Below are 15760 nucleotides of genomic sequence, written 5' to 3' on the forward strand. Positions count from 1 at the left end.
CCGGGGCAGCGCAAGCGCAAGGTCTCCGGCCTGCCGAGGGTTTTCAGCTGAGCCCTGTAGCACCCCTCAGCACCCGAGGCCTCTTTCCCAGCCAGCTACTTTATGTGCATTTTTTAACACTGCGCCACTGCTGGCGGGTGGCTGCCTCCCACTGTGAGCCCTACACCAGCATTTTTAAGAGCAAACTGTGGAGTCTATAGGGGAGTAAACCCGCCCCACCCTGCCCCGCCCCCTCAGAGGCCAGGCCTGGGGGCCCAAGTCTGACAGGCAGACGCGTGTTGACAGCGGTCCCTGGCGGGAGCAGACGGCGCCACGGCGGCTGGAGGACAGCCTGGGCGGCCGTGCTCTCCGCCACCATCCGATGACGCTCTGTCAATCCCGGGCTGTCAGATGTGCGGCACCACGTGCCCCCTGGGCCAGCCTCCGGTGTGAACCCCCAATCAGTATCCCCCCCCCCAAGCCAGGACGGCACTGTGGCCTGGGGCGGCCCAGCTCCTTCCCCGCCCACCCCCTACCCCCTGCACCAAAAACAACCCTGGCCTGACCCTGGGCCAGGGCCACTGGCCAGAGCACCTCCTTCCCACTGGGGGTCTCGCTGCTCAGTCCTGGAGACCCCCCCACCCCAGCTTGAGGACATGGAGGCTCAGAGGGGCAGACACTGGCCAGCGCTGGCTGCCAGGAGAGGGCTTGACGGCTAGTAGATACAGAGAGGAGAGCCTGAAGGTCCAACCTGGGGGCATAGGGGAGCTTGGACATGGATGGGTCTCGGAAAGCGTTGGGATGCTTGTGTGCCCAAGGCTGGAACTCAGGAGAGGGCACTGAGCTGCCTGGGTCCTGGCAAAGGTCGTCCTGGGGCGGTCGAGGGAGGGGCCTCCATGTGGCAGGAGGGCCACCTGCCGGGGCCTCCCATGCAACTCAGATGGGGGCGGCTCAGGGCCAGGCAGCTTGGGGACATCCCTTTTTAAGCCTGGGATGCTTTGTCATTGCCACAGGTCCCTAGGATTTCTGGGTGACGTCATTTCTGCCTCTTACCAGCAGATCCATTTCAGCAGCTGCTTGTGGGAAACTGAATCTGGTCTGAAAACGTGCGCGCGCGCGCGTGTGTGTGTGTGTGTGTGTGTGTGTGTGTGTGTGAGAGAGAGAGAGAGAGAGAGAGAGACGAACCTCCGGCCTCTGTGGCCATCTGAGCAGTCTCTGGCCCCGACCTGCCCGCCTTGGCCCTGGAGGGCAGTGACCTTGAGCCTGAAAGGGAGGTGGGAGGGTGTACGTTAGTCTGGACTCCCTCCCGCTTCTCGGGCAGGACACGCATTGCCCTCCTGCTCCTTGTCCCCTGCTGCCCTAGGCACCCCCAGCCCAGCCATCCTGGCTGTGGGCATCTTGTCACCTGCTTCCTTCTGGTCACCTCTGGTCATTTCTTGAACAGCTCCCCTTTGGGCCACAGCCGGTGACCTCACAGAGGACTTGGTTGGTCTTTGTGCTTAGGGTTTTGAGGAATGGGCCCCTGCCATGGCCAGTGAGGGCCTCAGGGCCAGACGTGCTTACCTGGGGCCTGTGGAGGCTGAGGATGGCCCGGGGCTCCCTGGAGAGACTGGGATCGAGGACCTTGGGCTCCACAGCTGCATCCCTATTGTGCTGTTTCTGTCCTATGACCCTGTCAATACACAAGAGTCCTTCCCCAACACTAGGAAGCCAGGGGGAGTTCCCTGGGCCCTGCTCCCGGCAGAGGGAGGTGGCAGGGAGCCCCCCACCACCACCCGCACCTGCCGGTCCTGGGACCACCTGCGCTGAGGTGAGGCCCCTGAGCGGCTGCCAGATCTGGTCCCTGGACTGGGCGGCCCGCACCAGGTCGGGTCTGCCAGGGTCTGGGCAGGGTGGACGACCCCACTCTTAAGGGAGGGCACGCGGTCTCCCTCGGGGGGCAGCGGTGCATGTGCCGAGAGTGGGCACCCCGATGGCTGTGCAGAGCGGCTGGGGGTAGCGGGAGAACCAGGCGTGATGCGGCCCCTTCGCCCACAGGCCGCGGGGACCCTGCCGGCAGCTGCAGCCGCTCCCTGGCCAGGTACGTCCCCCAGGGTTGGGCCCGGGGCTCCCGGGTTGGTGGGGTGGGGGTGGGGGTCCCCCGAGGCTGACGAAGCTCTGTCCCTGTCCACAGCCGTGCGGTGCAGCGCAGCTTGGCCATCGTGCGGCAGGCGAGGCAGCGGCGGCGCAAGCAGAAGCCGGAGTACTGCATGTACTACAACCGCTTCGGCAGGTGCCACCACGGCCAGCGCTGCCCCTACATCCACGACCCCGACAAGGTGGCCGTGTGCACCAGGTGCTCTTCGCCCCCGCACCCCGGGCCTGGGGGAAGGGAGTGGGGGGCCGCGGGGGCCGCTTCACCCCGCCCTCCGCAGCGCCACTGACCCTCTTCCCTCCGCGCAGGTTTCTCCGGGGCACGTGCAAGAAGACGGACGGCACGTGTCCCTTCTCCCACCACGTGTCCAAGGAGAAGGTGAGTGCCCCGACGGCCTCCCGCAGCCCCGCCCCCGTTCTCCCCGGCGGGGGACTGGGGGCCTCCCCCTTCAGCCACCATGAGCAAGGGGGACCCTGCACATGGCACCCACTGCGGGGGGCAGAGCCTGGGTGGTGCCGCTCCGGGGCCGCCACAAGGTTAAGGGAGGCGGGATTGGCCGAGCTGCTGCTGCAACAGCTTTTCCCCTTGAGGAACTTGAAAAGAATCAGCATTTTTCTCCCTAATAGAGCTTTGAAACTCTGTTGTGAGCAATTTGGAAATTCACGTCGAGTTTCGGGTTCATTAGCTCCGGCTCCGGAGCCGGTGCACATTCTGAGCTGTCTAATGTGGGCGCCGTTCTCGTGCCCTGAATTAATGTTATTGTTATTTGTGTGGACGTGGTGGGTGCAAACAAGGTTAATTGAAATGAGAACGCAGTTTCCTCTCGATAACGGCTGTGCTGACAGCTAGGAGGAGTTCCGTTTGGTGTAAGAGTTGGCTTTATTATCCCTTTTTATTAGAGCTAATTTGGGCTCTATATCAAAAGCCACATTAAGGGAATTGTCTGCAGGCCCACAGTGCCAGCCCCGGACGGGCCGGCCCTTCTCCTTGTGCGCTGCAGTTAAAAGACAATTAAAAATAAACTTGTGCACATTGACTCGCCCTTTGTTTCTTCGCTTTCCCCTCATTCCCGCCCTGGGCTCCCCTCTGCCCTGGTGGGGCTCCTGGCAGGTCTGATGGTGGAGACCCCCTGCCGTGGGGCACATGAAGGGCAGGTCTGACAGGCAGAGGAGGAGAGGCGAGTTCCCAGAGAGGCCCCTACAGGGGTAACAGGCCTGGGGAAAGTGGGAGGCCCCCAGGGGACTGACCGATGGTCAGGGAGGGGCCCCAGGGAGGAGTTGTCCGGCACAGTGGCAACCACAGAGGTCAGGGTGGGCAAGATCAGAGACCCCTCCTTGCTGGCCCTCAGGCCTCAGCTTTCTCTCCTAGTCTAGGGGCCGGGGACTCCCATGCTGCCTAGTCCTGCCCAGGCTGCCTGCTCCATGTCCGCCCCCGCCCCTCCCCTGTCTTCCTTGGGCCCACCTGCTGGTGGCCAGGGCGCTGGAGACAGGCCCCCTGCCACGCCTCCACAGTGCCAGCCTGCGGTCCGTGCAGCCCCAGGCTGCTCCACGGCATCTTTCTGCCTAACCACAGCCCATCCTTGGGCTTCCCTGGGTGGAATTGGTCGCTAGCCCATGGACACTGCCAGGTGTCCAGGCAGCTGGCAGATCGGCTGAATTTCCAGTCCCTGTAGGCTGTTGCCCTGCCTAGAGTCCCTATGCTCTTGTCCCCCTTATCCTCCTGGCCCGTCCCACCACGGCCCCACCACCTGGAAATGGAGCACCTACACCTTAGCTGTCCTGCAGGGATGTCCAGCTGGGCAGCTTGAGGGCACGCGTGCCCTGCCCGTACAGCTTTGCCTTTTGGGGAAGCTGGGGGTCTGCCTTTGGGGTGGGCAGCCCTCTCCTGGCTTGGCCCTAGGTGCTCTTGGCTCCTCTTGGCCCCCCTTGCTGGCCAGCGCTGTGTATCCGTTTCTCCCTTGGGGAAGGGTCTCTGTGTGGCTCACACCGGGCCTTGGAGCCCCAGGCAGGTCCTTCCCGTTCAGGTGTTCTACCTGTAAAGCGAGGTGCAGGCTCCTGATGGAGGTTTGGGGGGGGGGCGTGTGCCGCAGGGAGCCGTGGGCCCTGCTGGCCCTCAGCACCATCCCCTCGCCCCCACAGATGCCCGTGTGCTCCTACTTCCTGAAGGGGATTTGCAGCAACAGCAACTGTCCCTACAGCCACGTCTACGTGTCCCGGAAGGCGGAGGTCTGCACGGACTTTCTCAAAGGCTACTGCCCGCTGGGTGCGAAGGTAAGGGGCGCTGGTGGGTGGCAGGCAGCCCCCACGGTGGCCAGCTGTGCTCCTCGGCGCCTTTCTTGGAGCTCACAGCTCCCCAGGGTGACGAGGGTGGAAGGGGGCTGCTGCAAAGGGAGCTAGGGAACTGGGTCGCGAGGGCCTCCGGCGAGCGGGCTTGTCATTGCCGCTTGCCGCCCTCGCCTGTCCACCGGAATGCTGCCATGCCGGGGAATTTCTGGCAGCCGGGCACACTGGCGCCTCCCCTTCTGCATTACTGTCCTGCTCTCCGGAGGGGACTCTGCCGCCCCTCCTCGTCCCCACGTGGGCTTGCGGGGGTGGCAGGGCCCCGGGCTGGGAGCCCCTGGACGGGAGCCTGCTCATCAGCACTGGGGCCTGCAGTCTGGACTGGGGAGACCAGAGCTGGGGCTTCGTGGGGGCCCCTGGGGGGCCGGGACAGCCTGAGGCCCTGACAGCCGCCCTCCATTTCACGCCCTGGGGCCCGTGCCCCTTCCTTCCCCGCACCCTCTCCCTCCTGCCACAAGGCCAGGGGCTGGGCCCGGCTAGGCTCTGCAGACCTGGGGACCCGACCTGGAGCCAGCGGGTCACCTTGAAGGATCCCCAGAGCCCTGGCCGGGGTAGGGGTGGGGGCGGCGGGACCCCCCCACGGAGGCTGTGCGTGATCATTGTAAGATATCCCGATGTAAATGGAAATATCAAAGTGGCATTTAAGTTCTGCTTCTGTTAGTGGAAGTGCTTACTGCGTCCCTTTCGGCGTGTTGGCGCTGCGTGGCCGCGGCATGATGGATGGCGGCGTGTAATTCTATACGGGAAAGCGCTGAGCAGGCCGGATCCGGCGGGAGGGGACGCAGCAGCCTGGGCCCGTGAGGGTTAATTTTATTCTCTAAATAATATAAAAAGTGCTGAGTCGTCGCCTTGTGCCTGATGTACAAGTCCTCAAACGGGCCCCAGAGAGTTTATAATATTCCACTGAATCAAGTGAAATCGTTAGCCTGGCTTCGTAAAGCCACGGCTTGTTAAAGAGACGCTCCCTTTTCCTGTGCGTGATTCGGGCCAGGATGACATCCCCGCTGCTCTCCCTCCGTGGGGGCCACGTGCCTGCTGCAGGACCTGCTGCTCCAGCCCCCCGCGCCCCCGGCCCCCGACCAGTCTCCGCTCCGTCCCTCAGGAGCCTCCGCTCCGTCCCTCGGCCGCTCAGGACCCGTGGGCAAGGACGGCCGTCCTGCCTTGGGACGTCCGCCACCTCGGGGGGCTGACGCTCGGACACCCCCGTCCCGGCAAGGGCCGTGCTCCCCGTGCTCCCTCGACGGGATGTCCGCCGAGGTGCCTGCGCTCTGGCTGTCTCCTCTCGGGCTAGTGTGTGTTTGAGGGTGGCCCTGGGGGACTCCGGAGGCCCCGTGCTCACCCCATGCTAGTTTTCACAGCCCCCCCCACGATTCTCGCCTGCCCCCTTCTCTTTCACGGCACCCGTTTCTCCCCATTGAGGCGTGTGCGTGGCTGTGACCCCGGGCTCCTGCCGCGCGTCCCGTGGCCCTCCGTGTTGGCTGCGGGCGCTCGGTGCGCTCCAGCCTCACCCGATGCTGCCGGCCGCCGGCGTGCGGGGCTGGGAGATGCCTGTGTGCGTGCAGGGTCCACGGCTGCCTCCGGACCGAAGCCAGGTGCCTGGCCACCAGCCCTGCTGCAGCCCAGCGCTCTCCCTGCGTGGCCGCTGCTGGCCTCCCTGCTCCCCGGCCCCCGCGTGGCGGCACACGGCCTGTACCGCCTGCTCCGCGCGCTGGTGAGGCTCCCGGCAGTCCACCGCTCCACGGCCCTTCCTGTCCCCTACCTCGTCCTGCTTCACACAAGGTCTCATGTCCTCCAGGCATCACCCTTTGGCTTCAAGGTCATAGGCCAAGTTTCCGTCACCTGTTGGCCTTGGCAGTGGTGTCTTTCCTTCGGCTGAAATCCTTCCTGTGTCTGGGGGGCAGAGTCCGTCCATGTTCACCCTGCTCAGTGCAGCGGGCCCGAGAAGAAGGCCCGGGGCAGGGGCTCGAGCCCAACCCTGTCCCACCCCATACTCGCTACCTGACCTCTCCAGGCCTCTGCTTCTTGTTCTGTAAAATGAGGCTGATGGGAGTCCCTGCTGCAGTGGGGATGGTGGTGAGGAAGGCGTCTTTTGTCACCTTTGCAGCAGGCCTGGGGCAGGTGTTAGCCGTTGTTGAGCTGGCTGTGGGGTGAAGTCGGACCCGGGCCCCGGACTGCGCGTGAGACTGCGCCTTCCCTCTCTGCTTTGGGGGCCCGTGTTGGGGAGCCCGGCTTTATGGGGGCGCCGCTCCTGTGTCGTCTGGTTCACCGCCCCGGGGGGCTGTTGTGCAGCAATTCCCGGCATCTGGCTCTAGAACACGCCTGTCACCCCAGACACGCCTCCGGTCCCTTTGTGGCCAGTCCCAACTGTGCCCACCCCGCCAGCAGTGCTGGCTCACGTGCCGTCCCGTACACTGGTCTCTTCTGGACGTCTCCAGCGGAAGGTCCGCAACACACGGCCTCTGCTGCCCACCTTCTCTCCTCTAGCCTGGTTTTGAGGGTCACCACATTGTGGTCAAGGTCAGGCCTGTGCCCCTGTCCATGGCGAGTGGTGCTCCGTCATGTGCAGAGGCCACGTTGTGTCCATCCATTGGTGGGTGGACGTTCGGGTTGTCGCCGGGGCGGGGCTGCGTGGACGTTTCTGTGTGAGTCCTCGTGAGCACAGGCTCTCAAATGCCTCGGGTGGGTGCCTGGGAGTGGGGTTGCCGGTGCCAGGGAAGGGGGCTGCAGGCCTCCCTGCTTGCTTTCTCATGCGGCTGCGCCACCGAGCTGTGCCACCGGGGGCGAGCGAGGCTGTCCTGGTGTCCCGTGCTCACCAGCTCCTTGGGTCTGTCCTGCTGACCTCAGCCCCCAGGTGGCGCAAGGCAGTCTGGCTGTAGCTTCCCTTTGCGTCCCCTGACCGCTGACGGTGTTGGTGTGGAGCCCGGTGGGTGCCGGCGGAGCTTTCTCTCTGTTGGAACGGTGTTGCCGAGGGGGCGCCCGCGTGCGCGCGGGGTCGCTGGAGCGAGGACTCTTGGTTTCGGCTCAGGTCAGGATCTCAGGGTGGCGAGATCGAGCCCTCACGTCAAGCTCTGCGCTCAGTGGGGCATCTGCTTGAGTTTCTCTCTCCCTCTACCCCTCCCCCTGCGTGCTCTCTCTTTCTGTAAGGAACCTTTTTTTTAAAAAAATAAAATCTTTTTAAAAAACCAAAAAAATAATTTTGTTAAGATAAAATTCACATAGCGTACCAAACGCCGGTCCTCGTTCGTATAGTGGTGAGTATCCCCGCCTGTCACATAGCGTACCATTCACCTGTTTAAGTGTATATAGAATGATTTTTGGTATATTACATTGTTAAATTAATTAATTGTGGTAAAATAAGTATAATGCAAAATTTTCCTTTTCCTTTTCTTTTTTAAAGGTTTTATTTATCTGAGAGAGGGAGAGAGCGTGCGCGTGCGCACAAGCAGGGGGAGTGGTAGCAGAGGGGGAAGCAGGCTTCCCGCCGAGCAGGGAGCCCGACACAGGGCTCGATCCCAGGACCCTGAGATCTTGGCCTGAACCGAAGGCAGCGGCTTCACTGACTGAGCACCCCAGGAGCCCCTTCCTTATATGTTCTAGAAATTAAACCCTTGTTGGGTGCCTGGGTGGCTCAGTGGGTTAAGCCGCTGCCTTCGGCTCAGGTCATGATCTCAGGGTCCTGGGATCGACTCCCGCATCGGGCTCTCTGCTCAGCAGGGATCCTGCTTCCTCCTCTCTCTCTGCCTGCCTCTCTGCCTACTTGTGATCTGTCTCTGTCAAATAAATAAATAAAAATTAAACCCTTGTTGGAAGAGGATGTAGGACTCTTTCCTTCTGGTCTGTCTTCTCACTCTCGACAGTGTGCTTTGATGCATGAGAGCTTTTCATGGAGTAAGTACAATTTTTCTGTTGTTGTTGTTTTCTGTTGCATGTGCTTTGACTGTTATATCCAAGAAATACTTGTCCAACCCAATGTTAGCAAAGCTTTTCCCTGTGTTTTCTTTCTTTTTTTTTTTTTAAGATTTTATTTATTTGACAGAGAGAAATCACAAGTAGGCAGAGAGGCAGGCAGAGAGAGAGAGGGGAGAAAGCAGGTTCCCTGCGGAGCAGAGAGCCCGACGCGGGGCTCGATCCCAGGACTCTGAGACCATGACCTGAGCCGAAGGCAGCGGCTTTAACCCACTGAGCCACCCAGGCGCCCCTTCCCTGTGTTTTCTTATAGAAGACTTTAATATATAATATAATGTATAATATATAAGACTTTAATGGTTTCAGTTCCTAAGTTTAGGTCTTTGGTCCATTTCGAGTCCGTTTCTGTATGTGGCGTAAGATGAGGGCCCAGCGCCAGGCTCCCGCGCGCGGGCATTGGCGCAGCACCGCGCGCTAAGAAGCCCGTCCTCCTCCCAACGAACGGCCGCTGCCCCTTTGTGGCAAGTCCGTTCACCACGGACGGGCGTTCGTTTCTGGGTGCCGGGTTCTGCTCCACTGGTCTCTGCGTCTGTCCTTAGGTATTTTGATTACAACAGCTCTTGAATAAGTTTTTAAATCAGGAACTATAAATCCCTCAATTTTATTTTTCTTTTCAAAGCTTATTGTGACTGTTGAAGGTCATTGGAGATTCCATATGCATTTTAGGATGGGCCTTTTCTTCTTAACAAAGGCCGGGGGGACCTTGGAAATCTTGGTAGGGATCACACTGAATCTGTAGGTCATTCAGGTGGTATCGTGGTCTTGGTAATAGGAAGTCCTCCAGTCCATGAACATGGATGTCTTTCCGCTCCTTTAGGCCTGCATTAATTTCTTTAGCCGCATTTTGTAGTTTTTAGTTTGTAAGTCTTTTGCCTCCTTGGCTAAATTTATTCCTGAGTATCTTAAAGTTTTTTAATGTTACTGAATGGAATTTTTTTAATTTCCTTTTTTGTTGTTCTTCCAAAGTGTGTAATAATATGTTGATTTTGTGTGTGTGTGTTGATTTTATATTCTGGAATTCTGCTGACTGCATATATTAGCTCTAGCAATTCTTTTTGTGTGATCTTTAGGGTTTTTTAATATATAAGATCATGTCATCTACTAACAGATAATTTTCTTCCTTTTAAACTTGGATTTTATATATCATTTAAATAATTATTATTTTTCTTTTTTTTAAAGATTTTATTTATTTATTTGATAGAGAGTGACATAGCGAGAGAGGGAGCACAAGCAGGGGGAGCTGCAGAGGGAGAGAGAGAAGCAGACTCCCCGCTGAGCAGAGAGCCCAATGCGGGGCTCAATCCCAGGACCCTGGGATCATGACCTGAGCCGAAGGCAGAGGCTTAATAATGACTGAGCCCCCCCAGGCGCCCCTTAAACTAAGATTTTATATATCTTTTATATAATTATTTAGTCTAATTGCTCTGACTAGAATTTCTAGTACTGTGTTGGATCAGAGTGGCAAAAGGGGGCATCCTGGTCTTGTTCTTTGTCTTGGGAAAAGCTTTCAGTCATTCACTGTTGAGTGTGATGTTCGCTGTGGGCTTCTCACATGATGTTTATCCTGTCGAGAATGTCCCTTTCTAGTCCTAGTTTATTGGATGTTTTTATTATAAAAGGTACTGAATTTTGTCCGATCTTTTTTGCATCAGTTGAGGTAATCATGTTGTTTTCTTCTCCCTTCCATCTGTTAAGGCGGCCAGCCCATCCTACTGACCACCTTGAACCACAGTCATGTTGGTTGATAGTTGGATGTTGAATATCCTTGCATCCTAAGAATAAATGCCATTGCTGAATTCAGTTTTCTTGTATTTTGTTGATGATTTTCGCATCTGTATTTGTGCTAGATATTGATCTATGGTGTCTTTTCTTGTAGTATCTTTGTCTAATTCTGCTGTCAGGGTAAGGCTAGCCTCACATGGTGTTCGGCTGATTGGCGCGAGGAAGGATTCCTTGCTCTGCAGTTTTGGGGAAGAATTTGAGAATTGGTACTCATTCTTCCCTATTTGTTTAGTAGAATTGACTGGCGAAGCCCTCTGGTCTTGGGCTTCTGTTTATTGGTCAGTCTGATTACTGATTCAGTCCCCTTAGATACAGAGTGCTAGTCCAGAGTTTCTTTTCCTTCTTGAGTCAGTTTTGGTAGGAATTGGTCCATCTTGTCTAAGTTGTCAAAATTATACGTGTAGAGTTGTTTGAAGTGTGCCCGAATTATCCTCCTGATGGCCGCAGGCTCTGTCATGACCTCTTTTTCCTTCCTGATGTTGGAAACTTTGTGACTTTTATCTTTTTTCTTTGTTTGTTTTGCTAGAGGTTTGTCCATATTATTGATCTTTTTAAAGGGGCAGCTCTTTGTTTCATTGATTTTTTTTCTCTTATTGGTTTTTTTTCTTTTTGGTTTTATTGATTTCTGCTTATATCATTACTGTTTCTTCTTGTTGCTTTGGGTTTATTTCGCTCTTTTTCCCCTGTAGGGTCTTGAGGTGGGAGTTTAGACTGTTGATATGAAAATTTTCCCCTTATGTATGAATTTAGTTAGCTGGGTCCTACAAATTTTGAGATATATTTTCATTTAGTTCTGGTTGTTTGCTTGTTGACACCCCCCCTCACCCTCCCTTGAGATTTTCTCTTTGACCCACAGACTTTTATTTGATTTCCAAGTCTTCGGAGACTTTCTTATTGTCTTTCTGTCACTGATTTCTGGTTGGAGTCTGTGATGGTGAGGAATATACTTTGTATGATTTTAATTCTTTTAAGTTTCTTGGTCTTTGTTTTATGGTCCAGGATATGCTTGGTATACGTTCTGTGTGGGCACTTTTAAAGAATATATCCTCCACTATTATTGAGTAGAGTGTTTTATAAATGTTGATTAGGTTTTGTTGGTTAAAGATATTTCTTGGTTCTTCTGCTTACTTGCCAATTTTCTGTTTAGTTGTTGGATCAGTTGTTGTGAGGGGGCATTGGTCACCACCTGTAATTACGGATTTGTTTCTTCCTTTCTTCCTCCGTTCCTATTAATCAGTTTTTACTTCATGTATTTCACAGATCTCTTATTTTGTGCATGTTAATTTAGGATTGCTAGGTCTTCTTGATGGATCGATCCTCCATCATTATAAAATGTACCTCTCTGTCTGTAATTTTATTTATTCTGAGGTCCACTTTGTGTGGTATTAATGTGTCCACTTCTGCTCACCTTTTTTTTTTTTTAAGATTTTATTTATTTGTCAGAGAGACAGAGAGCGAGCACAGGCAGACAGAGTGGCAGGCAGAGGCAGAGGGAGAAGCAGGCTCCCTGCCGAGCAAGGAGCCCGATGTGGGACTCGATCCCAGGACGCCGGGATCATGACCTGAGCTGAAGGCAGCCGCTCAACCAACTGAGCCACCCAGGCGTCCCTCTGCTCGCTTTTGATGAGTGTTGGCTTGACATAACTTCCATCCTTTTTGCTCTTAGCTTACCTATCGTATTATATTTGAAATACCTTTCTTGTGGACAGCATATAGTTGGGTCATGTTTTAAAATTTACTTTGTCAATCTTTGTCTTTTAATTGATGTATTTAGGCCATTTACACCTAATGTAATTATTGCTGTATTAAGGCTTAAGCCTGTAATTTGACTTCTGTTAGTGTCTGTGTTTTGTTAGGTTTTTTTTTTTTTTTTTAGATTTTATTTATTTGACAGACAGAGATCACAAGTAGGTGGAGAGGCAGGCAGAGAGAGAGGAGGAAGCAGGCTCCCTGCTGAGCAGAGAGCCCGATGTGGGGCTCGATCCCAGGACCCTGAGATCATGACCTGAGCCGAAGGCAGAGGCTTTAACCCACTGAGCCACCCAGGCACCCCTGTTTTGTTAGTTCTTTCTGTATTTCATTTCTGTCTTTTTATGCATTACTGGAACAATTTTAGAATTTTGATTTATCTGTGCTATTTAGTGTGTGTATCTGATTTTATTTATTTATTTGACAGAGAGAGATCACAAGTAGGCAGAGAGGCAGGCAGAGAGGGGGAAGCAGGCTCCCCGCTGAGCAGAGAGTCCAACACGGGGCTCCATTCCAGGACCCTGAGATCATGACCTGAGCCGAAGGCAGGGGCTTAACCCGCTGAGCCACCCGGGCGCCCCAAGTGTGTGTATATCTTTTTATAGCTTTTTTAGTGGTTGTACTAAGCATTGTATTGTACACCCATAACTTGTCACTGGTGTTCTCATTTACCAGTTTAGGTGAAGTGTAGAAATCTTCCCCTCCTTTGTGTCCCTGTGCCCTTCTCCATCGGCACTTGCCTTACGTGTGTCTTCCACAGACATTTAAAACCGCAACAGACACTGACAGTTTTTTGCATCAATAATTAAACATAATTGAGGAGACTTCAGGAAAGTCTGGTATGTTTACCCATGTTTTGTCACCTCGGTCTGCCTTTCTGTTGTTGCAAGGCTTTGTCTCGTATTGTTTCCTTTCTGTTTCGAGAACTTACTGGAGCCATTTTTTAGGGCAGGTCTGCTGGTGACAAATTCTGGTGGTTTTCCTTCCTGTGAGAATGTCTGGATTTCCCCACATTCTTGGAGGATATTTTCTTGCTGAACATAGGCTTCTGAGCTCATAGTTCTTCCCTTTCAGCACTCACACGCGTCGTACCCTCTCCTTTGGCCTCAGCGGTGCATAAGGAGAAACCCACTGGCACCTGAACTCTCCCCGCACAGGGTAAGTGTCCTCTTTGGCTGGCTGTAGCTTTTACAAGATTGACTGTGGTGCAGTTTTTGGTGGATTTCTCTGCTTTTTACTGTTTGGGTTCCCTCAACTTCTTGAATCTGTAGGCTTGTGTTTTTTGGCAAGTTGGGGACATTTTCAGCCATGAGTCTTGTGTTCTTTCTCCTCTGAGTCTGCAGCCCTTGAAGGGCTCTCCGTGTCAGAGACTCTGCTTTCTCTCCCAGCAGTCAGATCGGTGAAGGTCTGTTGTTACGTCTTCCGGCGCACGGAGGCCTTCCTCGGGGCCTCCCTCCTGCTGTCGAGCCCATACGCGGAGTGTAGCTTAGTTGTGTAGAACTTTTCAGTTCTAAAATGTCCTTTTGGTCCTATCTTATATTTTCTTTTTCTTGGTTGAGACTTTCTATGTTTTCATTGTTTCCAGCATGTTTTTAATTGCTTGTTGGAACACATTTATGGGGGCACCCAGCGAGCTTAGTTGGTAGAACGTGAAACTCCAGATCTTGGGGTTGTGAGTTGGAGCCCCATGGTGGAGGTAGAGATTACTTAAAAATGAAATTACCTAAAAATAAATAAAATAAACACATTCATGGTGCGCCTTTAAAATCTTTGAGAACTCCCACGCCTCTGCTGCCTCTTGCTGCCAGGTGTTGCTTGTCCGGAATTCCATTCCGTGTGAGGTCTGTACCTTTTCCTGGTATGATGAGTCACTTTTTATTGAAACCTGGACATTTTGACTATATTATTATGAGGGTCTGCATCTTATTCAAACCTTCTGTTTTGGCTGGTGTTTGTGTGACACACAGGTGCAGAGGGAGTGAAGGTGGGGTCTTGCCACTGCCAAGTGGAGATCCAGGTCCCCACTGGCCTCCACAGACCCCTGAGGACGGGTTTTCCTACTCCTCCTGGCTGGGTGGTACTTACTTCCCACCAGGCCACTTCCCACTGGGGGCTCCCCTGACTGGGAGAGGAAGGGGCCCCGCATTTCTGTGTCTCCAGGGCCTCCTCTAGCACCAACCCAGCAAGGCAGGAAGGGGCAGCAGGGGCCAGGTCTCCCCACGTAGTCTTTGCTGGCCTGGGTGGGGCCACGGTGTCTCGGTGTGTCTGGCTGGGCTGCCCCTTATCTGCACCTGTGCACACTTCAGGTTGCTTCTTCAGCAGGAGGACGTCCCGGGGACCCCTGCCACGCCGGCGCGGAGGTCCCCGGTGGGCGCTTCTCGTGGTTGTCCCCTGTGTGGGGCCCAGTGCCCGCTGCTTCACGGCCTCCTCTGGGGGCCTGCTCACTCTGCAGAGCCCAGCACGGACAGTGCTCTTCGTTTATGGCATTTAACAAACTCGCTGTTTGTAGCAGCTGTGGCTTCACTGAAAAGTGACAAAGCCAGTGCAGAGGCCCCACACCCCTCCCGCAGCCCCCGGTGAGAACGGCCCCCACCAGCAGCCGGCTGAGCACCGGCTAGGCGTTGAAGCCGGAGGAGTGCCATGGTGTGTTCCTGCCGGCCGGACTCCAGGCTGTCTGCACGCCGTCCGGTTTGCCACTGATCACTTTCCGTTCTGGGTGGCCCATTGGATTTGGCTGCCATTTTGGAGTGAATGACTGAAGGAGGCCTGGGCCCAGATGACCGCAGGAGTGGACGAAGATGGACATTTCTGGGGGCTGTTCTGACCCCCAGGGGGACAGTGGTGGGGCACAGTCAGAAGAGGGATGGGGGGATGGGACTGTCACCAGGGTGGGGAAGGGGTAGCTTTGGTGTGGGGCAGTGGGAAGGAAGTGGGTGGGTCTCTGGGGACAGGGGACACTGCTGAACCACCCCGCCGGCCTTGCAGTAGGAGTGGGCCCTGGCCCGTAGGAGGGACCGGTGGCCGTGGAGCCTGCTGCCGGGCCGTCTGAGGATGGACGTGAGCCGGCGAGACCTGGAAGGACTGGGAAGGCCCCTGCGTGGCCCCTGCGTGGCATCGGGGGCCGCTGTGTGTGAGCCGCATGGGACGCCTGGGCTCCTGGCCGGGGAAGAGGGCGGAGGTGTGGAGTCAGACGGCCCAGCGGCCTGGCTGGCCTGCAGCAGGCCGCCAGTGGGGACCCTGGAGCCCCAGGGGCTGTGGGCGCGAGCAGGGGTCGGCAGGTTGGTCCTGGCCTCTCAGGGCCTCGCTCCTCTGAAGGTGCTTCCTGGAGGGCAGGCCAGCGTCTTGGGCTCCGCCAGCAGCCTGTGGGGATCAGGGTGTTGGCCCTCGTCTGTAGCAAGGTGTGGGCCACCCGTCGGGTGGGGGGGCGGTCTGCTGTCAGAGAGGTGGGGGCCGGTTTCCCGGTGGCGTTTGTCCGTTCACACTTGTGCACCTGTTTTCTTGCCGGCACTTGGTGACGGGCAACGTTTTTTTCTCTTTGAATAATTGAAGGACAAAAAGCTACTTCACTGTATTTTTTTAATTTCCCTCCACTGGACTTAATGAGGCCAGATGCCTTCCCTGTGTTTCGACCCTTTGGGCCTTTCCTTCTGAAAAGTACCTCGGGTTTTGTTGGTTTCTGTAGGTGAGAGAGGGACAGTTCCACTGGGTTGGTTTTCTCTTGCTGATTCACAGGGAATTTATAAAGTATAAAACATGAACATAAAAATACGGAAATGAAGGTATTCTGCACATTAGTCTTCTGTCAGTCACG

General features: G+C 55.4%; 1 protein-coding gene across 1 annotated transcript in view; it reads left to right on the forward strand.

Moving 5' to 3' along the window:
* Positions 1-15760, forward strand: part of ZC3H3 (zinc finger CCCH-type containing 3) — an 80903-nt gene that overhangs the window by 58640 nt on the left and 6503 nt on the right. The window contains exons 6-9 of the mRNA XM_044244836.1: positions 2017-2059; positions 2153-2314; positions 2422-2491; positions 4252-4383. Coding sequence (XP_044100771.1) covers positions 2017-2059; positions 2153-2314; positions 2422-2491; positions 4252-4383 — 407 coding nt within the window. The remainder of the gene's footprint in view (positions 1-2016; positions 2060-2152; positions 2315-2421; positions 2492-4251; positions 4384-15760) is intronic.

The sequence above is a fragment of the Neovison vison genome, chromosome 4, assembly GCF_020171115.1.
Source record: "Neovison vison isolate M4711 chromosome 4, ASM_NN_V1, whole genome shotgun sequence".
NCBI classification, from domain to species: domain Eukaryota; kingdom Metazoa; phylum Chordata; class Mammalia; order Carnivora; family Mustelidae; genus Neogale; species Neogale vison.